The sequence below is a fragment of the Crassostrea angulata genome, chromosome 3 (genome assembly GCF_025612915.1).
Source record: "Crassostrea angulata isolate pt1a10 chromosome 3, ASM2561291v2, whole genome shotgun sequence".
Taxonomy (NCBI): Eukaryota; Metazoa; Mollusca; class Bivalvia; order Ostreida; family Ostreidae; genus Magallana; species Magallana angulata.
Genome location: NC_069113.1, coordinates 17,498,557 through 17,525,741, shown reverse-complemented (window position 1 = coordinate 17,525,741; position 27,185 = coordinate 17,498,557). Strand labels below are relative to the sequence as shown.

General features: G+C 32.9%; 1 protein-coding gene across 1 annotated transcript; it reads left to right on the top strand.

The window, feature by feature from the left end:
- The first annotated feature begins 2,597 nt into the window (after positions 1 to 2,597).
- Positions 2,598 to 25,914, top strand: LOC128176709 (uncharacterized). The gene is made up of 25 exons (XM_052843221.1): positions 2,598 to 2,720; positions 2,915 to 3,004; positions 3,813 to 3,895; positions 3,992 to 4,093; positions 4,189 to 4,281; positions 8,780 to 8,878; positions 9,005 to 9,100; positions 12,297 to 12,392; positions 12,706 to 12,816; positions 17,590 to 17,883; positions 18,190 to 18,328; positions 18,590 to 18,794; positions 19,005 to 19,828; positions 19,915 to 20,032; positions 20,166 to 20,348; positions 20,451 to 20,487; positions 20,595 to 20,912; positions 21,126 to 21,268; positions 21,704 to 21,902; positions 22,003 to 22,122; positions 22,310 to 22,464; positions 22,574 to 22,702; positions 22,831 to 22,945; positions 23,287 to 23,380; positions 23,560 to 25,914. Exons 1-25 carry the CDS (start codon positions 2,662 to 2,664, stop codon positions 23,693 to 23,695), a joined length of 4,038 nt encoding a protein of 1,345 aa, XP_052699181.1. The 5' UTR covers positions 2,598 to 2,661; the 3' UTR covers positions 23,696 to 25,914.
- The last annotated feature ends 1,271 nt before the right edge of the window (positions 25,915 to 27,185 follow it).

Sequence of the window (27,185 nt, the reverse complement as noted above, 5' to 3'; positions counted from 1 at the left end):
AAGTTCTGTGTACAGTAAAACGTATTCTTGATTCTGATAGGACGAAAGATCACCATTCAGTCAACTGAATTACATGTTACATGTAATTAAAAGGAATTGAGTTATTTGAAACTTGGCCGATTAGTTCAGTCAGCCTATTTTAAAGTTTTGTTTTCATTCAGATAAGTGATTCTCAGTTTTGACTTGTGCGCGTCACAGTTATTTTTCCCGCCGGTACAGTAAATAATGTTTGATAGATGTTATGCATGTATATAGTTTTAAAAAAGTATTGGCCCCTTCGTTGATTTTCTTTTTCTCCAGCATTTTCTTCTTTTCCCTCTTTTGCTTATATGGGTTTTATAACATCGCTTCCTTCTTTCTGTTCATTTTATTGCAGTCCCCCCTTTGAAGTATTTAGAGGCTTCGCAGCTTTAGGAGGGGGGCTGCATCCCAAAATCGTGTCAAAGTAGTCAATGTTTGGCTCAGCGCTAAGACAATCATCAATAGGGTTGTTAGCTGTACCTGCAGGTTCTGCAGACAGCAGGAGTTTTGATGTCCTCAGAACATCCTCAGCTGGCTCAACATTATCAATAGGGTCATACGGAGCTGAATCCCTTGATTGAAATCCTAAACCCCAGATTGAAGTCGTCCACCGTTTTCTGCTGGCCCATATGTCATTCATCTTTTTTGCCAGTCTTTGAAAAATGATTTCCCACCACCAGAAGTACTGGGTCCTTATTTTCGTGAAGTAATTCCTCCCATAGTCTGCCATGTTTTTGACTGCATCGGTGTTTAGCATAATAATAATTTGTAAACCTGTAGTTTCTTCTGTTAGGACAAAAACTGTTGTGGAAGGGTGCACTGTTCAGAGGAGTATAATATATTTGAAGCTATGAGGAGTCACGTCTTTCTCACCGTTTACTCTCCATGTTACTTGTCACACAGCAGCAAACGTAAGTCTACTGAACAAAGTTTCGAGACTTATTATAAATGTACCCCCGCTCCGAAGGATTTTTTCTCAGCAATTATCATCACAGATGCTTAAAATTTTAAAAACTCTTTGTTCTAGCATGCCATATGGTGGGATCTATTTTTGTACCAGTTGGATGTCAACTTTTGTTAGAGGTCAATATTGCTTAGTTTATATACTCATATCAGACCGGAGGTATCACAAGTGAGCATTGGCTCTACAGATAGCTCGTTTGTTTGGCTCACTGAATGCATTGCATAATCGTTTATCATTTTTATCACCCTCATTGGTCTATTTACCTTTTGTAAATTATCAGTGGACTATTTTTTTAAACAATTCATTTCATTGATGCAAGTTTAAGACAAATTGCTCAGTAAAAGCACAATGGTGGATAAATCAACATTTAATCGTGAGTCTCTTTAAAAAAACCCGCATACCCTCAATTGACAGTTAAGTTAAAGGATTTGAGTAAATTAAAAGTTGACTGTTTTGTCTTTCAGTCAACACTTTTAGTATAAATTCAGATAAATGACTGTCAGTAGTGGTTTGTGCACGTTACAATTTTTTTTACCCACACAAATAATTTGTGAGATTAAAATAGGTTTTGGTGAAACTTGAATGAAAGTATCTGTAAGTTTAATGTTAAATTAAAGTTTTTGTGAGATTAATCTAATAAAGATAGAGGGTCTTTATTCCTTGAGATAACAATGCAACTGTACTTATAATTAATAGCCCCAGCAATCATTTATGTTACTAAATATATTTTAAAAGATATTTAAGATTTTTAAAGATGTTAAAGACTGCGGAATTAAATGCCCGATATGTTTATATGTGGTAGTTACAAATACTTTTACAATAAAATATGTGGTAGTTACAAATACTTTTACAATAAAATTATAAAATCACTTTGCATCTCGTGTCAAACATGAAAAGAGGACACCAATTGAAAAGTGAATTCTGTGAAAAATAATGTATCACTTATTGATCATCGAAACAACAATCAAAGCGTATTATAGTTTACCGCAGGTTTCAAAACCATTTAGGAAAAAAAGAGAAAGAGGAGGAGGACAGACAGATATAGTTTTCTTCCTTGACTGTGGAAACCACTTTAAAAGTTCATCCCGAACTACAGTTGAGCTAAAAATAAATTTGTGTATGATTGATTCACTTCATCTCTTAATTGATCCTTTAATGATTCCCGGGACCTAAACTTGAAAGAATTAGAAAGAGAAAGAACCTGATTCATAAATATAAATATAAATGTTAACAGTAGAGGTTACATTTCCTACATTTTGCAATATTGCTGAGAAAAAAGGTTGCAATTCCTGGTGCATCGGTTCTGCTGTCCAATGAATTTTTTCTACAATTGTTTTTAATGCAAACTATGAATAGAAACTGCAGCAATAACAACTTTTCGGCTTCAATTGATTATTCATACCTGTAAACTGGCATTGGCCACTTTCTTGTACAGTTAATTTACAACAATTTGGATGCTTTATATAATGATCTATCGTTTTTTCGAAGAAGTTAGTCCGCAAAATGTAACCGCCCATTTTAGATATAATTGGTTGCTATTGGTTGATGTTTGCGTGCTTCAACAATAGAGGGTACGCTCTTTTTGGATAACCTATATACTTCCGCACGTGTATATCTGTTAAAGGTTTTGCCGCACATTAGTCCGGTAGTTCATCCACTGGACTTGTTAATGAAGCATGAAGGCCCTAAGTTTTCACGGTTTCTTGCTGCTACTGTTCATACTAACGCAAGTGAAGTAAGTGAATTTTTTTTTATTTTAGACGTATCAATAGCTCTTAAATGCATTTGTACTTTGTACTTGCCTGAATTATACCACTCGTATTAATATTAGGAAGATCTATATTTTTTTCTTAGTTTGCTTTGTTACCTATAATACGTTTATAAAAGACTTCACTTTTCTTAAGATAATGCAGTGTTTTCTTTTTTCAGGAGTGTTCAGTCTGCACCTTGCCAACAGACGACAAAAGTAGTTAGATCTTATCAGAGCAGGATATGCACTTGTCGGTGGTGGGGAATTTGGTAAGATAGTGAACTTTTTTTTTTATCGCTTATCAGTTTTTTCAACTGGACCTTTTCTAAAATCGGGATATTAATGTTACGATCTTTCTTTAAATTTTTAATTTAGATAGATTTTCTTTATACCGGTATGAATAAAAGGTATGAATTTTGATTTCAGTCGTTTCAAATTATAGTGTTAATTAGGATAAGGCAAACTTATACTTATTGATTAGTTATTTGATGTGCTTATTAATTTAATTTTTGGATGTGTTACAGGTAATAACATTTTTGTGATATTATATTTATCGAATTTCGAGGCACAAATTTGTTTGAAGATGATTGACAGTTAAATAACAAGATTGGCAGTAATAACTATTTCAGGGTAACGGGCGAATTCGCCGACATAAAAAGAGTTTTTTTCCGACATGGAAACAGAATTACATGAAATTAACATTTAATTATGAAGTTCGTTAACATTAAATTTTTAAGCATTCAAAAGTGGTTAACTGTATCATATATAAACACATATGCATGATTTATTAAAATAAATCGTTTTTAAAGGTATGTCTATGTGAACGATTTACATACATTGTACCAAATTAAGAATTTATATTTATTTTTACCCAGCCATCGGACAAAAATCAAGTATTTTTTTCTGTTGTTTACATATATTTTTTTAAATGTTGTTCTGTAGAGTTCATTTGGAAATTATTTAAAGCTTACTTATTTAAAATAATCTTGGTGATGTAAACTGCATTTGATATCCGGAAACCCAAAAGGAAATTTTGGATGTCTTCATGAAATATTTTTTATTTTTTTTTTCGTTCAGTACTCACCATGACTGGGTGTGGCGGTATATTGAGGAGTATAAAACAACTTGTTGTGCTGGCTATGGAGGACCAAACTGCCAACGTAAGTATCAAACTCTCATAAAGTAAAAGGTTGTTCAATAAAAAAAAATGTGGCACATATTATATGATTATGAAGCATATGACTTCATCATTTTAGCTATCTGTAGCAGTGGGTGTTATGGCCGTGGAACGTGCGTAGCACCTGAGCAATGCCGTTGCTATAATAGCGATCAGTATACAGGATATGCTTGTCAAACTCGTAAGATGAACAAAACTTCCTTGATTTATTTGACTTCTTACATCTGATCTAATTATCAACTGAAATTTTAAATGTTATCGTTGTAATTGTTTTAGCTGTGTGCAACCCACGTTGTGAACACGGCACATGTGTAGCGCCAAATACTTGTTCCTGTCACCATGGTTACAATGGAAGACTTTGTAATGCACGTAAGTACGAAATTGGTGAAAATGTTTTTAGTTTAAAAAAAAACCCACAAAAAACAACAAAACACTATCTTAAAAACCCCCAAAACAATCAACATCAGTGTAGTTTAAAATGCTTTAGAGTACATAAATATGATTAAAAACGAAATGACGCTAGTACATGTATGTGTCTCACAATATCCTATTATAACTGCATAACAGATTGTAAAGTTTGAATTTTCCTCAATAAAGTTATCATTATGATAACAAATGGTAAGATTTTGTTTCGGTTAAATGCACCCTTTTTTATTCTAAATATAAATAGAACATTATATCCTCTATTCCAACTTCTAGTTAGTAAAAACCAAGGTCTTTCAAATAGCTAGAATTTCTATCCAGATTTATAATACCCCCCGCTATCGAAGTCAGGGGGATATACAGGAATCACCTTGTTCGTCTGTCTGTGCAAAATTCATGACCAGTCCATATCTTTTTTTATGGAAAATCATTAGAAGTTCTTACTTACCACAAATATTGCTTATTACCAGAGGTTGTGTAATGACTCTGACCCAAGGTCATTTGGGCAAGGTCTAGGTCACTGACAGGAAAAGTACAATTTTTTTGTTTCTTTTATGGAGAAACATACGAAGTTCTTACTTCACACAAAGATTGCTTATGACCTAAAGATGTATCATGACTTTGACGTCCCAAGGTCATTTTGGTAAGTTAAAGGTCTGTGTTGAAAATATGCTTAATTTCTGTCTGTATCATGTTTTGTATTAATAGAAATGATTAGAAGCTAAAATTTCACACAAAGTTTGTATCAGACCACATTAAATTTTTATGCCCCCCTTTGAAAAAGGGAGGGCATATTGCTTTCCTGCTCTCTGTCGGTCGGTCGGTCCACCAACAGTTTCCGTTCATTTTCTTTGCAGAAGATTAACATATTTAAATGAAATTTGGTATTTATTTATAACGATAAATGTTAAAGGGGCATGGTCACGATTTCGGTCAAACTCTATTTTCTGTTTTTATTATTTACAATGCTTTAGATATGCATTTTTAATGATCAAATGAAATTTGAGAGTTAGTCATTTGTTTATAAGCAAGATACAGAGCGCACAATTCATTGATTTGTAAACAAGGCTCGTGCCCTGTTTTTGTTTACATAGGTTCAATATACCAGTAAAAAATATTTTTCAAGCTGATTTGTCTGTATTTTTATTCATCTTAAGCATAAATAAAAAGTTCATAACGTTTAACACATTCATTTAAGGTCTAAAATTGGACTTTTCACTTCAACATTCAAAATGTAAACAAAAGCATTGTTTAAATAGTAAAGAATTGTGAGCTCTGTAACTCGCTTATAACTGAACGAATGACACTCAAATTTTTGTTGCATATTAAAAATGCCTCACTTAAGCATTGCAAACATTAAAATCAGAAAAATAATTTTTGACCAAAATCGTGACCATGCCCCTTTAAGTCAAGTTTAATGTTTAGTACGACTGAGCAATTTTCGGCAGAGTTATGCCTCTTAGGAAAAACATAGAAAAAAATTAATAATTTGCAGTTTCCGTTCATTTTTCTCGCAGAGGATGCATATATTTATAATCAAATTTGGTACATGTATACAGGTTTATCATGAAAATATCTATGTCAAGTCTAATTGTTGGTACAATCGAATAATTTTTGATAGAGTTATACATCTTAGACTTAGAAAAATTCCAATTATATGCAGTTTCCGTTTATTTTCTTTTCAGAGGTTGTACTTACTGAAAAGTTACTGAAAACTAGGTCAAGTTTATTTTGGGTATGATCGAATAATTTTTGACAAAGTTATGCGCCATGGACTTAAAAAATTCCTATTATTTGCAGTTTCTGTTCATTTTCTTTGCAGATCTTTCAATTATTTGCAGTTTCCATCGTTTTCTTTGCAGAAGTTTCCAAGGGGGGGGGGGGGGGGTTGGGGTGTGGGGGGGGGGGGGTGGGGGCATAAATGTTTTCTAATTCTCAATCTCACCTGCCTGTTTCAAATTGGCCTGCCCCGATGCATTTAAAAAATATTGTTTGGAAAACAATTATCGGGGAAAAAATCGGGCTCAATGTACTAAATTTTTAAAACATGTAATTGATGCTTGACGTGTGGATTACACATTGTCCATTAAGCGCTCTACAAAAATTGTGAAATTCATTACCCTTGGGTCAGGTGCTCAGACCCTAGGGTGGTACCAATATGCCAAATAGTGAAAATGTATTAAACTTTAGGAAATCTTCTCTACTTCATATAAGTTTGAGAAAAACCAAAAGCATAATTATGATGCCATGGTGCCCTCTACCAAAAATTGTGAAATTCATGGCCACTGGGTTTAGGAGTTAAGATCACGAGGCGCCGTCAATACTGCCTTATAATGAAATTGTATTAAATCTTAGAAAATTTTCTTCTCTATCCCATATATATTCGAGAAAAAATTAATGCATGGTTATGATGTCCAAAAAGCTCTCTTCTTAGATTGTGAAATTCATTGCCCTTGAGTCATGGGTCAGACCTAAAGGTGGGGTCATAAAGCCATAAAATGAAAATCTAAGAAAATCTTCTCTATTACAGTAGTGGAAGATAAATATAATGCATTTTTATGATGTCCATGAAGTTTTCTTCATAAATTTTAAATTCATGGTCAGGCCCAAGGGTGGGGTCTTATAGTAAACATATATTGGGCATATCAGAATCTTCTTCTATGCTCCTAAATATATTTGGTTCAAACTAAATGCATAATTATAATGTCAATGAAGCACTCTACCATATTCATGAAATTCATGGCACATGTGTCAAGGTTTCTAGCCAATATTGCCAAAAATGTCTAACTTTTTTGTCTTCTTCTGTACTATCACATTCGAGGTAGAATAACTAATGCATTTATTATTATATCTTCTTAAATTTTGAAATTTGATTCACTGCCCACGGGGCATGGGTTCAGGCTTTATATAGGTTTGGGGCATATATGGTCATATAATTAAAATGCATGTTTTGCGTCAAAGGACTCAACGTAAACACCAATCCGGTAACAGTAAAAAATATATGGATAATGGAATTTTGCTGGGTACTTGTCCAATTTAACAGGTTCATTATTTTTTCTAAAGAAGTCTCCAAAATTAAAAAAAAGAAGAAAGTATTATGATTAGTGAATCGGATGTTTAATAGTCTGGTAATAAGTTTATCGATTATTTTTTTTTAATTTCGATGTAGACATCAAATAGCAAAACCAGTGATTTACATATAATCTGGATCAAACCTCATTAATTTCAAACAACTTTCATTAGGTGTGGATCTTAGTCTTTAATATGAAGTTTTGGTTCACCAGATCAAACATACATGAGTAAAGATAAAGGAATACATAGAGAAATGTGATTTTGTAGGAATCATTGATAGACTTTGATAATTTTTCATTTTCAGTTAAAAAAACACAGCTTAGAATGCAACAGCAAATGGCAAACAGATGCTAAAATATCTTGTAAAATTTGCCATGACAAAGCTACAGTTGACAAAGCATGTTTAATGTCACACGAAACAAATGCATTTAGGGAACACACTTTAAGTATCCATTTGAAAAGTCTGGTTATTAATTATGGCAAGAATAATTAATAACTAGACTCTTGTCGCTATAGCAACGAAAAGGTTTCCGTTCCTCAAGTATTAATGGGTACAAAAAAATCCTTTTCTCTTCTAAAAGGAAATGGATACAATATAAACTGCAAAAGAACTTCCAAGAAATTATTTCTAAGTTAAACAAAACAAAAAGATTAAATGTCAATTTTTGAGTACTTTTTGTGACGACCGGAAGTTACACCGGATCATTTAGAGCATAGTAAACATATCTTCATACATTGTTTTGTCTTTCCTTAAAGATTGGATGTTCATAAATAAATAAATAAATAAATAAATAAATAAATAAGCATTGTAATAGATATACCATTGCTTTACGAATTTTACCGTTTTTAAGCTTATTTAAGCAAAAGTGAGCTTTACGAATCAACTTTTGTCTGTGCAAAGAAATTCAACTTTTCGAGATGACCCCAGTATTTTTTACAGTTTTACCACTGTTTGTATTATTTGATTTTCCTTTTTTCAACTTAACAGAAAAAATCATTTTTAAATCAAATTGCTTAGTTTTTTGGGATTTTTTTTAAAGATCAATTATTTAAGTCATTGTCAATTATCTTAGTCATGAAAATGTTGAAAAGACTGTTGATTGAGGCTAGGAAAACTTCGATTCAAAACATCTTCAGTATGTTTTTGTTATGTGTATCATAAGGTATGAGTATTTATTTTTATTATTAGAAAAATTTATAACGTCAGGAGCCTGTGATTTTATTATCTTTTTTGTGTGCAAAAACCCTTTGCGTTTTATTTAAAAAAATCTTTTTAATAAATAAGGAAATTTTCAGTTGCCCCATTTGAAATGAGCCTTGTGGTTACATAGGCCCTATTAAACTTTTCTAGTTGGTTCTTATTTTATTTCAGCTATTTGCAATCCTTCCTGTAAGAATGGAGGCACATGTTCCAGGCCAAATACATGTATCTGTCCTGCGGGCAAATTCACAGGCCCCAACTGTGATGAACGTAATCAGTTGCTTTTTATCAATTTTTTTGTTATCAAACTATAACAGAAGTGGTGGATAAATAAATGAGGTAAATACTAATCGCTTTTTTACTATTTTTATTGATATAATTGTTTTTATATCACAGCTATTTGTAGTCCTCTTTGTTTGAACGGAGGCAGATGTTTAATATCACGAACCTGTCAGTGTCCATCTTACTATACTGGGCCAGACTGTGGAACACGTATGTTAACATATATAATTAGTAAACAATTTTAAAAAAAGGTCTGCAATACGTGGACCATATGCATGTGTTTCCAACGAAAACGTGAAAGTCTTAAGCTTATCAAAGATTGCACCGACTCTAGCCCCCTGCTTTTAACCACTAAATTTGTACGTTGTATTACGTATATGTATAGCCCTGACTTTTTATCTCAAAATTTAAAGGGTTTATACTTCTAAAATAATTATAATCTCTATTGTGTAGTATCAGGCATTCGGCGAATTTTACTATTTGCGCAAACATTATGCTTCGCACTACCTTGTTAACTATGCAGTGACAGCTTTATGTAAATTATTTCATATCTTGATGCATTTTTCTTGAGATTTTAACTTTTATACAGTCACATAATTATTCAATCATCAATTATATACAGTCGCATAATTATTCAATCATACGTAAATGCTTAAAATTTTTTTAATCGGGAAGTACTCTAGCCTCGCCTATTATAAAAGTGAAATTAAGCTACATGTGTATTCGGAAAACAACAAAACATTTCAAATTATGCTATTTGATGCCTGTTGTAGTTTCGGCATAACATTAACCTATTTCATAATACTGACAGTTCATATCACATGCAGATCATTTCTTTAAAAGGAATTCTTTGTTTCTGTACTGTTTACCAACAACTTCACAATTACAGCGCCTTTGAACTTATGTGTGCATACGGCATGGAATCCCGATCCCGAATCAGATAATCGTGTGCTAGCCTGGTTCCCTGAGCTACCCATTACGCACAGGAACCAGGCTTGCTCATGTGCAGGCTGAATTTTTCCCATAACATCCGGTTTAACCTCGCTTATATATTTTCTGCGTGAACCTCAGGGTCCACACAAAAACTTCAATGGTGTCTTATAATTAACGTTTATTTATACTATTCAATCAGTTAATCAATTTTTGAAAATCCAACTGTCTGCTGTTGGATTTTCCAATATCCAACAGTGCATAAAACAATAAAAAAAACCAAACAAGTGTTGTAACATGTACTTCCAACACACACAAAAAAACCATGACAGTACTAGATTATTGTGTTCACTGCATATGTCCAATATGACAACAGTTGCTACATAGAATTTCAACGGAAATGTTTCCTATTTAAATTTTTGATAAATTTGGAATCGCTCACAAACGTTTTAGATTTTCTTTTTTCAAATTACCGATTAAAAAAGAATAACTGCCTGTTTAGATTTTGACATCATTTTTTTTCAGATCATGATTTGGAAATGTTTTTACAATCTGCGCTTCATCGGTTTTAATTTAACAATATCAGGAACTTTGTCATACTTGGACTCAATCCTAACAGATTTATTCAACAATTATTATTTAATACATATACATAAAATATCATCCAAACTGGTATCTTTGTCTTGAACTGGATCTCTAAATTCACTTTTGGTTAAAAATATTCCTGATCTAAATCCATGTCTGCTCAGTAGAACGAAAATGTTTTTTCCCTGTTCAGTGGTCCATGAATACAATGATTGTTTGATCAAGCTATTGTGAAATGCACTGTTGGATACATAAATGGGCCAGATACTTTTGTATAACAGCACAGTTGAATGTATGATTGGGTTAAAGCTTCTTTATAATTCAATGGAGATTTGTTTTATTTAGAGTATGATCAATTACTCAGTGTTGAATAGTTCAGAAAAAAAAGAATGACTATTTAACGTTATCTCGTTATTTATTTATTATGCAACGTTCCCAAGATCAGGATGCAGTTAATCGTAAAGTAATCGTATCAAATCGCAGCGGATCTTGAAGTCTGTCGTGGCAGTTGTCTTCATCATAGAAACTTTTTTGAGTGTCAACAATTTTTCTACGATCAACTCGATTAATTTTTAATCATAAGTATTTGTTTTCTTTTACATCGTTACCATGCGCAGTCTGTCGAATTTAATCGAGCCCACCTAATCATGATGATATGGGTCAATCTTGGGAGAGACAAACGCTGCATTCAGGTACAATTTGCCTATATGGTTAATCGGGACACATTGATATATCCGTCGTAGTTCAATCTCGACTTATATCGACATCACCTTTCAACTTACTCGTTAAAAGAATCACCGATTGTGTCGCAATATTAAATCGAAATCCAATCAGGAATTCTATCAGGACAATATCCAATCCGAACGTGTATTATCGTATCTGAACGGGCAATGAGATCGTAACAGATTACGTAACCTGAAATATATCTATCATGACCTTATCGCATTAAAGCCCAACGAATCGTATGATAACGTATCGACGCGCATCACTTCCTTTCGCAAGCCTACGAATATAGAAATAGAAAAATTATACGTTCAGATAAGGCTAGTCAGTTGTATAGTTCGTTACAGGTCGCACGACAGTGGGAACATATATAAATCACATGTAAATACATCTCAAAACAAAAACATTAACATAATCGACTACGGTTAATATTAAAGGTGTTTATAAAATCAAAGATTATTGATTAAAAATTTGTCTTTAATTAAAATCTTTTATAGCTTTCTTTGAGAGAGAGAGAAACAGAGAGAGAAACAGAGAGAGAGAAAGAGAGAAAAAGAAAGAGAGGCAGAGAGAGAGAGAGAGAGAGAGAGGCAGAGAGAGAGAAGCGTGTATGGTGTACAGTACTATGTTTATTTTGGTATGAAGAGCAAGAATACCAAAATATTCCTAAATTGTTGGCTCTTTTGACAAATGCTCACTGCCGTCTCGAGCGAGTCATACTGAGCTCTTTAGCTTCATGCATGCACAGGTAAACAATGACATTGAAAGAGCCACTCTCGCGGTAGTAGTTAATTTCTAACACATCAACGTTGCATGCTAGTTAATATTTCAGTTTGTATACTAAGCAGTCAAAAATATATCTGTAAATCAGAGGTGTTTAACATTTATCTTACTAACTTTGGGTAGGAAATGAAATCTATACACAAATCTATTTATTTGATAGTGTTTAATTTGTCCAGATTTTCAATATCTAAGCCCCGTTATTCACATCACATAAACATTACTTTTCGGGAACTCCATTGTCAACACGATTTTATACAATGTTTTCAAACTGTTTTATTAATGATTTTTAAAAAAGGGCATCATAATAAAATATTAAAGTAGTACAAAATGATAAGCAGTAAAGGATTCGATGATTACCATTTTTCAATGTTTTATACTTTAACAGCTGTCTGCACGCCATCATGTCTAAATGGGGGAACATGCATATCACCAAATACGTGTTCTTGTGACGAAACATATATTGGGCAACGCTGCGAGACCCGTATGTTTGCTGAATAATAAGTAAGGTTTGGTGTAAACCGCCTCTTGACTCGTAGGAATATTGACAGCTCCTTACACTGACTCTCAAAAATGCAGATTCCAGAGTCAGCTGTTTAGACCAAGCCATTGTTAGACAGTATTTAAAGTATTGGAATGTGTTGAACACAAATTTGGTTCCCAGAATGAAATTTGATGTGATCTTACTAAATTGCACAATAATCATTAAACATAAGCAATGTTGCTTGTCAATCGATTCAGGTTAAATTACTATCAAGTAATACATTTTTGTATTGACTGTTTTTTTTTCATGAAAGCTCTTTGTTCCTATCATTCTCCTTGTTTTCCGGGAACGTGTGCTGACACCGTAACCTGCCAATGCCACGATGGTTTCAGCGGAATAAATGGAAACCAAAGATGTCGAACAAGTAAGACAATTCATGACTAATGAAATAAAGATAACCGAAAGACTATGTGCGGTATAATGAATGTTTTGCTCCAAAACTAAAAGTTTTTTTTGTACCTTGTTGTTATCTGAATTTTATTTTTTTTCTTCCTGTTTCATAATTTTCTTTATTTGTTTTTAGCTCACCTGAGCTGAAAGCTCAAATGAGCTTTTCTTATCACCTTTTGTCCGTCGTCCGTCTGTCCGTCCGTCTGTAAACTTTTCATATTTTAAACTTCGATTCTTCTCTAAAACCACTTGGCGAATTTTAACCAAATTTGGCACAAAGCATCACTATACAAAAATGATTATAAATTGCGGAAATGAAAGAACGATCTTTATTTAAAACGGAGAAAACCTCGAAACTGTAGAAAAAGGGGGGTGCATTTTAAAAATCTTCTTCTCAAGAACTACTGAGTCAAATTCAACGTAATTTTGCATAAATAATCCTTATGGAAAGGAAAATGTAAATTGCAAAAATTATTGGCGAATTCAAAATTGAGTAATTAACGAAAATAAAAATAAAGAGATAATCGCTGTCAATCAGTTTATAACTTCGGGTTCGGTATTCCATATCGAAAACGAAAGTTCATTAATTGTTAAGGCAGCCATGTTTGAATGTTGACGCATAATAAACGGGTCAAACTGACAAAGATGAATTTGCTTGTTGTGCAGCAGTTTACGTGTGAAGGGATACTTGAAGCATGCTAAATATATTTGTGCCGATTTCGTGAAGTGAATTGAGGTTAAATCTTTCAATGCGTTGACATTTTCACTCGTGACCGTGGTTTTACGTTGTTTTAATTTTCGTTTATGCTTTTTAACTTGAGGGGAAATATCGCCTGTATTTTGGAATTTTTACGTATGGAATCAAATATAGAATTCTGTAAATCAAACAGTTAATTGTTTACTTGCACAAAATGAGCAAAATCTGATGCACTAACAACATACTTTATTATGAATACTATACATTCTATAATATTATGAAAATAAATTGTGCTCTTTCTTTATAGTGCATGTTTCTTCTGTTTAATTGTTTACAATTTTTGTCTTTACTAACCATATTCAGCTGTGTCCAGTTTCGAATTATAAGCAAGATACAGAGCTTTGCTCACAGAACTGAGGCCATGCTTTTGTTCATTCTGAATAGAAAATACCAAGTTTTACAATCTAGAGTTGAATGTTATTAACTCTTGTGGACAAAAAATTGACTCAAACCAAGCTGAATTGTGAGTTTTGTATCTTGCTTATAATTTTACGATTGACGCTGAAATTTTGGCTTATCACTAGAAATGTCTCTCTAAATGTTCAATACTTGTGCAGAAAAATTAAAAGGATGATATTCTGTAACAACTTTTTTGGGCCCCTCCTTATACGATGAATCTACACCAACTTTATTGGTTTTTCAGACACAATAAAATATCAAAGTACTGAAGACCTGACGGGAGTTGATTTTGTCGATGTTTATTTATTTTAAAATCAATGATATGTTATTTTGCATGACAAGTACATGTAGTTTCTAATTTGAATTACGCACATTTTTATAATATGAATTTTTTGACTTTTTCGACAAGAATGTCGAGAAACCCCCATATGAATCATGTTAAATAATATTTAAAGATAAAAGTAATTCAATCAAACTATGTATCAGTAATAGAAATATTTCTCGAAAATTGTGTGGATCCAAGCAATTATGGACTCTAGTCTTGTTCAACCAAACGCTCGACTGACACCGTAAATCTCCGACAAGGATTTACGGAGACAGCCGAGCGTCGAGTTGAACGAGATTATATTGAACTCTGGCGTAGGAATACATACGACTACAAAAAATATTTAAATTGTTCGTACCATTTAGAATCTGACTATTTTCAAGGTATTTATAAATAAGTTTCCTTGAAAAACGATCGTTTAGCATACATTACATCGAATTTATCAATTATTTTTAAGAACTAAGTCTTGTCAGCAGCAATGATTTGTGCTGAGGTCCAAACACTGTTTCACTTTCGGTTTGTCTGAGTAACTGCATAGGAGAGTTGATTAAAATCAACCCCCAAAAAACGACCTCTTTAAAACAGTTTAAACATTACTGTTACGGGGATGAATGTATTAACGCTATTCTTATGAAAAAATTACAGCGGAAAATCAAATTGATTTATAGCCATTTGTAAACGTTGATTTTCAATAAAGATAAAAATAAAGAGTGGGCCTTAGTAAAATAGAGCGATATGCCTGTCAATACATTGTAGTCTGAGGCTCATTGAGAAGGGTGGGGTGGGGGGGGGCTAGACCTTATCAGAAATCTTGACCAAAAAAAGAAGAAGATTTTGAGTACGGCTATGTCTAACTTTGCATTGATTATACATGTAATAGCTCTTTAAATATCATGACAACATTTTTCAATAGAGTGTATTCATCCATCAAGTGAGCAAGGTTATAAAACGTAGCAAGAGTTCACGCCTGGTAAACAACAATCGTTTATAATGCGGAAGACCAATTAAATTTTTGAATGTTTTTAATTTGAGCGTCTTGAGGTACAATGTTCCTCTTTCACGTATAGGAATTTTTTAAATAAAATACAATAACTAGCTCGTACAATGTAGTTGAAAATGAATATGTACCTATGTGCATATTCTCATATATAATTTGATCGTTTTATTAAGTGAGGGGGCAGAACTAAAATAAATGGAATTGGAAGTTGAGAGTGAACCCCTACCAAAAATTTAGTTTCATATCTTGCATAGGATCTTATTTTTGGTAAAAATGGAATTTCATAAGGGTACAATGTCAAAGATTAAGTGTAGGAAAATAACTGTAAAATTTAAATACAGTTTATTTTATGGTATTCTTTTTTTGTTTTTCTACCGAGGGGCCATATTGCACAATATCTTTTGAACACCCATATAAAGCCATTGTTGCTCAGGTGAGCGATGTGGCCCCAAGGGCCTCTTGTTTTTGCATTCTAATTACATACACTGTATCCATGCCCCCGGTCCCTGATTGTGCAATATGCAATATCTGTACAGATATTTTAAGTGTTTATTTTTTCTCTTTGTTCTTTTTTTATTTAGCTCAAAAAATGACCTATTTTTGTCCTACTGCTTATATTGACTGAACATGCATGCAAAACGAGCTTAAAATTATATCGGTATGAGAATAAAGTATGGCTCTCGCTAGTAGATATTTAATCTCTCTATCAAAACAAAAAAATATTAAAAACATCATCTGAGGCAGTCTATTCTTAAATTACTAGTATACGCATTCCAGATGTTTGATCCACCTCTAGTTTATCGCGGGAAATATAGCGCGAGAGCACGTTGAGGTTACCCGTGACCATTTTCGTCTTTGTTTACGTATCTGGACTCTATAAGAAGGTTTGGAAGCATGTAACAAATCTCTTGGGTCTTCCCAAAGCTTGTGCAGTACCCAGAACGTGTCTTCAAACCTCTAGACAACGTAAATTACGAGTTAACTATCGGCAAGTTTTGGCGTAGCACCACGGGTGAAAACATTAGAGAGCATTATGGGACGTAGACAAAAAATTTTGTTTGATGAATCTATAGGTTTAGATTGTTCTTTTTCCCGCGCACACTGGTTATTAGAGCTCGCTTCGGTCGCTATGAAGACAAAAAAAATGACAATTTCCCCCTTATAGTTTGCAAAACTGCGGGAATTAACATATTTTGGTGACGTTATAGATGCACAGCTATTGGATAGTGATGACTAAAATCAAGATGTATGTACTGGTACTGTACCAGTTATCGGCTAAGACCAGTTATCGGTTTAACTGAGAGATCGGGTTTATAGCACGCGACGATTCAAGACTTTTTAATTCGGTCGTCTGATTCGAAAAAAGAAAATTACGTTTGCTTGAAAACCCTTGAATATGTTTTATACATGGGCTTTAACGATCATTATTTAACGCTGATTTACATCTTTGCACTTTCAGCGGTTGAGGAAGTGACGTAATAACTTTAAAAAAGAATACTACCTTTTTGTGATACGTTGTTATATATCTTCTTTGATTTGACATATATCAATACATATAACATGTATAAACAATAGGAATTCACTTATTTCCGAGAGATTCATAGCGCAGTTAACACTTGACTGCACATTTATGTATTGAATAGTCTACGATTTTATGTATTGTCTATGATAATAAAAGAATAATTTCATGTGTTTAAATTTTGTTTATCATGTATCATAACACCGACGACTTTAGTCTGACCCAACAAGAGGCATAATTCAAATTACATTTAGCAGAGTAGATAAAATCAAAATGTACAGGGATTTTACTATGTTATTATAATATAGCCGATAACTGGTATAGTAAATCGTAAAACTTGGCAAATTCGGGGCGTGCTAAAAAGGACAAAACAAGATGTTTTGGGTTCTAAATAATGATATTATCAAAAAGATTGAAAAATAACGAGTTCACCATTTTAGGTATGTCAAGTTTTATAAAAAAATACTAAGAAATAATGAAAAACGAAAAAAAAACACCGTTAAATTTTAGTCGATAACTGGTACAGTGCCAGTGAAGACGGTCTCTGTATAATGTTTTATGACATTTTGATACGAGACAATTAAAAAACTCGCTAAAATGGGGGGCAGTCATTTGACAATACCATACATAGTCCTTTTGCTTCTGGTAAAATTTGCTTATAAAATAATTTTGCTTGGTTCTCTATCAACAACTTTATGTTTAACAGTTGTTTACTTGCTTTAAAATTAACAAATGTTAATTTAATAACAGTGACACCAGGAAATAGTCCAATTATAACCCAGTGTACATCTGTATTGGCCAATATTGACAGAACAGGCCAGAAGATGGAAAAATACCGATTTGTCACTGATTCGTCTCAGCCAAACTCCACCAGGGTAGACACAATGTGGGTCAACCAAAAGGACTATAACTACATCAATGTAGAGTTTGCCGCTTTTTCCCTATCCCCAGAGAATATCGTGAAACCAAACTATGTAACAGGTTTTAAATTTGGAATTGTGTCGGGAAAAATTCAAATCGATCTTCAAAAAGTAGACAGAAATGGTAATTAGATATTTTGGTTATGTTTTAACCCTGAAACAAGTAATATACTTTTTATAGCAGGATTACTTGCAATTAACTGTTTATATGAGGATAATTTTATTTTCGGGAATTATCCAAATTATCTCAATTTGTTTTGTGGAGTACAAAGAAAAGACAAATATTGTATTGATCTTTTTGTGGTTACCCATTAACCAAAACCACCAATAAACATATAACCACTGAACATGTATGCTCGCATACGTTAACGAATTTATGTAATTGTTTTGATAATAATTGACGTTTCAAATGTAGCTGTTTCATTATTAGATCCGAATCAGCCATTTGTAAGCCAAAACGAAACACAGAATTGCAGATATCAGCCAGGCTCTTCAAATCCCAACGACGATGTCTTCCATTGCAACTTTACGGACGAGAATTTTGACAGACTCTTGGAAAATGGAGACAAGTAAAACATAAGATTGTACATGGTTTAATTTGCTTATATACATCCGTGTTCAGAGAGAATGTATGCAAAAGTGTAAAAAAGATAAGAAAAGAAAATCAGAATCATTTTGCATTGTTCAACATAGTCATAGTAAAGAAATAAAATGAGATAGGTAAATTAAAATACGTTAAACAGTAGGTATTATATATCTATAAGTATAGATTACTTACGATATTTAGAAATCATTACCAAATGTAAAAAAATTAATTCAACTTACTACAGTTTGACGTTAACGGTCATTGCTGAAAACGGCGGATTTCGGGAATTGAATACTCCAACTGGACATACACAGGATTACTTCTACGGCCAATCTTCTACAAAATCTACCATGTTTCGTTTTGACTTTATCAAACCATATCATTGTCTCCTGGATAAACCTAATCCTTGTTCTTCAAAAGCCCTAGACGTAACAGAAGATATAACAAAGGTACAATGCATTACATAATAAGTTTGCATGCAAAAATCCTTTAAATTAGTTTTATTACTTGTATTCGATGATGCTGTGAATTATGATTGCATTTAGGGCGTTCTCATCATTAATACTTTAGAACTAAAATGCAGAATAACATTTTTAACCGTTGTCTTGAAGACTGTAAATTCCATACGACTATATTATAACTTTTTTTTCACAAACCAGTCTCCCATACGATTTTATTGGAACAACTGGATAGATAAGCTTTCTGGAATACATGGATACAAATTACAAGTCTTTCTGCTGAAATCAAACGTAACAACTCTTACAGAACCACGGCCTTGGAACCCTGATGAAGAAATATCTTTTAATAAAAGTGAATCAGGCTATACTTATGTTCCAAAGCAGAGTGGGATGTTTTCGTTTATTTTGAATGTCATAGATAATGCTAATAATACAAAATATGCGCGAACATTAGTACTATATGACCCGTCGTCGATTGTTACAGTGTCTTCGACTCCATTTTTTGCGACAACAGCAGAAGAAGAAACACATTATCGGTGGCAAAAATCTCTGAATAGTAGTATAACAATTTCATGGAAGGGACATTTCCAAAACAAATTTCATCATAACAGAGGACTTTTGAATCCTGTTGCACGCTATTTGCACTATGATTTCATGGCAAAATACGAGAAAAAAGTCCCTTTAGAGCTGGATGATAAAACCGGTAACAGAACTTTGCAAAGAATTCCAAATGTGTTCGGTATAGTCAAATTTGAATATAACTTCAGAAACAGTAACCAAGGAAACACAACGCCGCTCTCCTGGATCCCCGTAAGCAAAGCTTTCTCAGAAAATCAAACATTCAATATCGGAAGAAGAGATGGAGATACTATAAACTTTTGGGTCAAAGCCACTGACGTACTGGGCAATCATGGAATCGACATTACACAAATATCCTTCGACTCAAGTCCCCCCGAAGACTTGAGAAAGGCTGATGTCATTTTCCAACGAAATGTTAAAGCAACCAATTTTAGTTTTTCCAGCCGGTAAGAAAAAAAAATCCCCTTTCTGACAATGTAACATGAATAAATTGTTGTGTTAATTTTTAAAAATGATATTGTTTTCTTTCAAGGCTTCTAGTAGACACATATGACAGAGATAGTGGTATCCATAAAATTAAATGGGAATTGATAGCAAACAACAGCAATATGGTGTTTAGAAGTGGCGAGATTCCAGGAAACAAAACAAATGTTAGTTTTAAGACACTACTAAGATTGATGAGTGATAATCAAGTGATAATATTAGAATTGACCTCTAAACTTTTAAGTGCCATTTTTGAGTTTGTGTTTTATGAACATGTTTTACCTGTTAATTGGTTTCCAGAAGGAACTTGGGCGAAAGCTTGGATATCAAATTCCAAAGGGGGACTTTTATTATTACACGCATTATCTCGATATCAACAACTGCTGGATGGTTGTTTCAAAGGAAAAGTTCGCCACTGAGTTTGTTTTGTTGAAATTGACTGTATTCAACATGGCGATGGAACACACCCAGTATAACATGACAGTAATTGCTATTTTACTTATCATAACAATCTAAATTATCAATTTGAATTTTGTTACAAAGTTGTGAGTTCACGTTAAATGTACGTTATTTTTTTCCTGGTAGATAACAGATTTGGCCTCACTTGATGGAATGGATGAATGTAATGTTTTCTAAGATCCTGAAATTTTCATTCAGCGGATAAATATAATCTTTTTCAAGAACTGGTACTTTTTAAAATATACATCAATTGAAATTGCTTTGTTACAGATTCTGGACCAATAAATCTCACAATAGCTGCTACGTACGACAACGGTGTCCGTCTAAAGTGGGTGCTGCCCCCTACATGTTATGAAAGGACAACGATTATTGTGAAGTCATTGTCTATAAATGGTCGGCTTCTAACATGGACTGTCGACAAGAACGCAGACTGGTTTGACTTGACTGGATTGGACCCAGAGACGAATTACAATTTGTCGTTTATTACGAATTATGGAAGTCAAATGAGTGATCCAGTTGTATTGCAGTTCCGTACAATAGCCTCCCCTGCTGCTCTTACAGGAGGAGCCGTCGCAGGAATAAGCATTGGTAACATTCATATTAAAGTTCATTTTCTAGGTTTTATTTCCATATCATAGAAATGTTTTAATTCTAAGCTCTGTTTTTTCTGATTTTATGAATAAGACATTTAAACATATCAAGCGTAAAACTATTTGCTCCCTCCTTACACATCAAATCGATTATCACAGCTGCACATACATGTATAACCAAAATATATTCTAATCATATTTCAATGTGTAGCATTCCTGATTCTTCTTGGGATCATTGTTGCCATGGTCGTTCTCTGGAGACTTGGGCGACTATCCGTAATCAAAGAAGATATACAGAGACGGGCCACTGTGGTCCGAAAGAACATTGCTAATCGCTTTTCAGCTGCAAATATAGTAAGCAGTGCTGTGAGTTTAAAAGGAACTTACAATATACTTTTATCTTCCATGAACAGATTTATACAAGAGAATATATTTCAAATCATCTTAACCTCTACTTGTACATTTTGATAGTATTAATGTAAGTCGAATTGAAGTTAATGAATAAATAAGACAAGCGCGTACCATAAACATTTTAAATTTTCTTATTCATTTATATAGAAAAGTGTAACAGAAAGTATGCACCCCTTCCACTGACCAGTTAAGCAAAAATTTTGCTTTTAAACCACTGGCCCAGAAAAAAATTTGATCGGACATAATTTTAATTCAAAAACTTGGTCGTAGGTTGTAAGTTCCTTTCTAAAATGCAGCTCATGTACTCTTGTCGGAAAATAATTAAATGTACGAAACGAGGATAACATGAACCACGCAAAATGATTTATATTATTTTAGAATGAAACTTATGGATGTGACGATATATATGTTTATGGCCAAATGGAGTTTAACGAGACAGACAGCAAGTTTATTTCGAGTAATGATATTGTTCTTGACGTCATGTTGACGAGTGGAAGATTTGCAGACATTTATAAGGCTCGATACCTACCCCACAACAACAAAGCAAAACAAAATGTCATCGCTAAAACTCTCAAAAGTAAGAGAAAGATAATTCTGTCAGTTGATTCCTAATGAATATAGATTTATGCAATAGCTGTATTTCAAAAACAAACTGCATCTTAAAATATATTTTAAAGGTGGATACAGTGAAGAAAACTTGCTGATGATGAAAGCAAAAATCAATTTCTTTGCCAAAGAAGTGGGAGACCATCCTAACATTATCAGTTTTATCGGTCCTGTAGTTGACAATGATGCCTGTAAGGATCTAAGATTATAAATACATATTAATGAGGATTTTAAGAGAGATTTTTCAAATTCATTTTTTTAAATATCAAATTCGTCTGAAATAAAGGTACGAGATCGAATACAAAAAGGAAAAAAAAGACAGTTGATCTATACTAAGATTAAGCGACAATGTATTATAAATATGTTTTCATATCGTAGTTGGGCCGTATATGGTTCTCGAATATTGCCAAAATGGTCAACTTAGAGACTGGCTGTTGCAACAAAAGAATAAATCAACAGAGGAAACAGTAGAACTGCTTTACCGAATATCTTACGGAATTTCAAAAGGAATGTATTACCTTGAAATCAAAAAGGTAATCGATATAACCTGTATCTTTGTGAATGTAAGTGCGTTTAATGTCCTTCCATATACTTAATGTAATTAAGATTTGTTTAAAACAATTTTTTCCATATTGTATTTAGTTGCTCCATAAAAGATTAGCTGCCAGGAACGTGTTGTTGAACGCAGAGTTGGAGCCAAAAATTTCAGGGTTTGGCCCTGAACCACCACAACTTCAAAACAACGAAAGAGATGGTGATACTGAAGACAAGGTATGCTTACCTTTATCAAAACCTTAAAACATTATTTGTTTCACAAGGAAACATAGAGAAAGAAAATGATACGATAGACGAAAGTGGTATGCGTCATTAAAATAATTTAATTTTGTGTGTTACTTTAGGAACGTATTCCAGTGAAATGGACAGCCCCGGAATGTCTCACTTCCATGAAATATGCGACTTCCAAAAGTGATGTGTGGTCCTTTGGGATCGTTTTGTGGGAAATATTTAGTTTGGGTATGTACGAACTATATGTAAGCTTTATAAAATTTAATAGCTGATAAATTTTGTGCAAAATCTAAATGTTTATTTTATCTATATTTATCAAAGATATATAAATCAATTGCTTGCTAGGAAAATTAACGCCAAAAAGAGAATATTTTTTTAATTAAAAAAGGCGAGATAGGAATATCATCAACGACAGAATGGTTTCGTATTAGATAATAATCACTTCTTTATGCTCAATAGGTCCAAATGTAATCATGTTAATCGAAGTCGAACAAAGAAAAAGGCACACATATCGACATTAAATCTATTTATATATAGTAGTTGCGTGTATACTTTTCTTTGTGACGCAGGAGACACTCCTTATCCAGGAATACGCAGTAGAGATTTAATTTCTCTCGTCAAAAATGGCCAAAGAATGAAAAGACCAGAGTTTGCAAATGATTTGTAAGTCAGCTACTTAGTTCGAATATTGAGCTTTGTGATATGCTTTTAAATATTGGTTTTTCTAATCAATAGATACATAATGTGTTATACGAAATTTTGAAAAAAAAACAATATGTAGAACTGTCGATTACAAAAAGGGCAGAACAAATGTGTTACCATTTTGAATTATATTTTGCCAGTTACTATGGGGTCATGGCGAAATGTTGGAGAGGTAAACCAAAACAGAGACCGAGCTTCAAAGACATTTCGACGGATATTGGAAAAACCTTCAACGTAGCACCTTCGGATGAATATTACTACTACTCGGAAAAATGACATTATATGATAGAAAAACCGTAGTGTTTCGATACATGTAACACAGAATCAAAGAAACAAACTTTTGCAAGAATTCGTCTAGGCCAACAGGGATTGTTTTAGCTGTAAAACAGTGCATTTAAAGAGGCCGATTTGGGTTTTTTTTGCGGAAAAACTACAATAGCATAACTCTTTATTTTTTAACCATATGTAATTTAAACCAACTCTAGTTTATTTGCGAAGGTTCATGAAAATCGACCGTCTGGTTCTTTTTAGGGACCATCTCAAAAGAGAGGTACATTTACTATTAATAGGAATATATAGGAAACTGTCATTTTCCGCACATCAAAGCAGTTTTAAAAAAATAATACAGTAGCTTTTTTTCTCAAATTGTTATATTTGATTAGTAATATCATTTCCTACCTTATATGTAAAAAACACAAAAACCGTCTGGTTGTTAGTGGGGGCCATCTCAAAATATAAAAATGCACTAAATTTTGCTATATATTTGGATCATCACGAATGATGATTGGTATAATGGATTCGTTCCAAAAATGAGGAAAATGTCTTCGAGGATAGCATCTGTATATAAAATTTCAACAGCGTACAATTTTTACTTTTCTTTTATGTTATTTCTTATTACGTACTCCTACAAAGCTTTATTTTATCATAACGTCGTAAAAGCGCAATGGCAATGCTCCCCTACCGCACAACGTAAAAATCGTGTTAAAAATAAAAATTTCCTTTAACAATCTAAATATTTTTATCTGTATTTTGTTTATTGTGTTCAATTTTATAAATGATATCGGAAAAAATTCATAAGAAGTATAAATCAACTGCATTATATTAGGATGCGCAAAATCATGCGCAATGGAAACTTAAGTCGGCCTCCTTAAATAGAACTCAATCTACTGAAAAGTAATTCATTTTAAATTTGTTTTCTTATTCTATATACTGTATTTGATCAGCCGGTAGTAATAGTACCATTTGTTACCGCCTTTTGGTTCGTTTTCAGTTTCACGGGTGCAATTTTTTTATTGCTGATATTCACATTTCCTCAGCAAATTTTCATAGAATGAGATTTTTGTACCTTTTATGAGTCAAACTTTATCGGCATGTGATTGACTTTAATACAAGATGCCGTCTAAAGGTATAAATACATAAACAGTGTAATGAAAAGGGCTATGATCATTTAATCCATCATCTTTCACAAAGAACTATACATTTTCTTATGAATTTTTGAAAATGATTATGAATAACTATTATTCAGAATTCTTTTTCTGTTGACATAATTATGCATGGTTAAATGTATATAGTTAACAAGACGAAGCATTAATCAGCCCTCTTCTAGTTTTGGGTGACTAACATGGATTCCAGTGTTCTGTCTGGTCTGTTTTAGATATGCAAATATACCATTAATCTATATAGAGCTACATTCATGCTATTTGTATAAAATTTACTTCTCTAATATTTGACATCTAGCACCAAGATACAGTGTAACATAGAAAAAATATCAAATTATTTTTAAGTGTAAAATCATAATTCCACAGTTTTTTGGGAGTTGATTTTAATCAACTCTCCTATGCAATTGCTCTGGCAAACCGAAAGTGAAACAGTGTTTTAAACTAAGCACAAATCATCACAACTGACAAGACTTAGTTCTCGAAAATAATAGAAAAATTCGATGTAATGTATGCTGAAGCATTGTTTTTCAAAGAAACTTATCAATAAACACATTGAAAAGTCAGATTTTATATAATACGAACAATTAAGTTACTTTTATAGTCTCATGTATTCCTACGCCAGAATTTAATATAGCCTCGTTCAACCGGACGCTCGGCTGTCTCCGTAAATCTCCGACAAGCAGAGAGGCTCTCTTGCTTGTCGGAGATTAACGGAGACAGCCGAGCGTCTGGTTGAACGAGACTAGAGTTTGATATCAATAGTGCTTGGATCCATACAATTTTTAGAATTGCTTCGATTACTTATACATAGTTTGAAATCTATCTTTAAATATTACAAAATATGATTCATATGGGGTTTTTCGAAATTCTTGTAGGAAAAGTCTAAAATTCATATTATAAAAAAGTGCGTAATTCAAATACAGACTAGAAACTAATTGCCATGCAAGATACGTTGATTTTAAAATAAATGATAATCGATAAAATCAACTCCCGCCAGTACTTCAGTACTTTGTTTTGGTTTAGTTCTCTTTCCGCTGATTTCCATGTTCTTGATAAGGTTGCAAAGAAAAATTTAGTCCAACATCATTTTTTATTCATAAAAAACTGAAACGTTTTAAAAAAGTAGTTTTGCATCCAAAATTATACGGCCATCTAAAATGTTTATTTTCAAGAAGGAAAATAAATGTAAATGATCTAGCTTGATACCTATATTTTTCCTTCAAGCTTATTGTATATGTAATATGTTATTTGATTTTGTTTAAAATATATGCAATAAATGAAGATAATTGGTCAGTTTATATATTTTTTAAAAGCGGCTTGTCCATATACTAATCGTTTCAAGTTACCATTTTCATCACCTCTTGACGATTTTTGATTAATAAAAATACACATCCCTGTTAAAGAAGTAAAACTCATAAAATCGATGCAAGAAGAAAACTTGCAAGATTTTTCATCAGATTTTATACAGCCTTTCGAATAATCTGACATCTTTTATTATTCGGATGTCCCTTTTTAACACCTTGGACATTTTTTTTTACCGTTATTATCCGTTAGTATACTTACGTCGCTTGCAATTCAAATTTCCTGCATACATTTTTTTAAGCCGTGTATTGAGATCTGACAAGATAGATGGTGCGTTTTATTGGAGACATTTTTTTAAAACTATTAAACGAAAAATCATTTATAAATACGAATTTATGTTATAGCATTTTATTAAGAAATATACATTAAGATTGTGACTGTCTCAAAGGGCCCCGCTTTAAAATGAACAATATGTTGAAAAGCATTTCAGAGAATCTTGCTTTGACCTTGACCTATAACTTTTTTCTAGCTGGCATAAGACTTTTAATTTAATCTCATTACCCCTTGCATAAAGGATTTTTTGTTCAACCTGAGCAAGCTAGATTACGGAAGTGGTAAATAATCTACGGTGCTGATTACAGCTTTTATGTTTTATCAACCGAGTGATGCTTTATCAAATACTTCCGGCCTGAACATTTTAAAAAAAGCTCTTTAATGACCTAGTTTTTGTCTTAGACTTACCTGTATATTCCATTCACCATTTCTACTACCTATCAGAGGACAGATATCCGGCCTCATATGATGTGTATTGAAATCTTTTTCATGAAATGGCATTATAACAAAATATAAACTCAAGTGACAGTGAGGCTATAAGCAAATTTTTACATACTAATATTGATATCGTGACTATAGTAAATCGTGAGGTCAGATGTTAAACACCCTAACTATGATTAACTGTTGTACCCGCTCTAAAATCAGTCTTACACTCGACTTGACGCTCAAGGAACGCAGCTAATCGTAGTGTA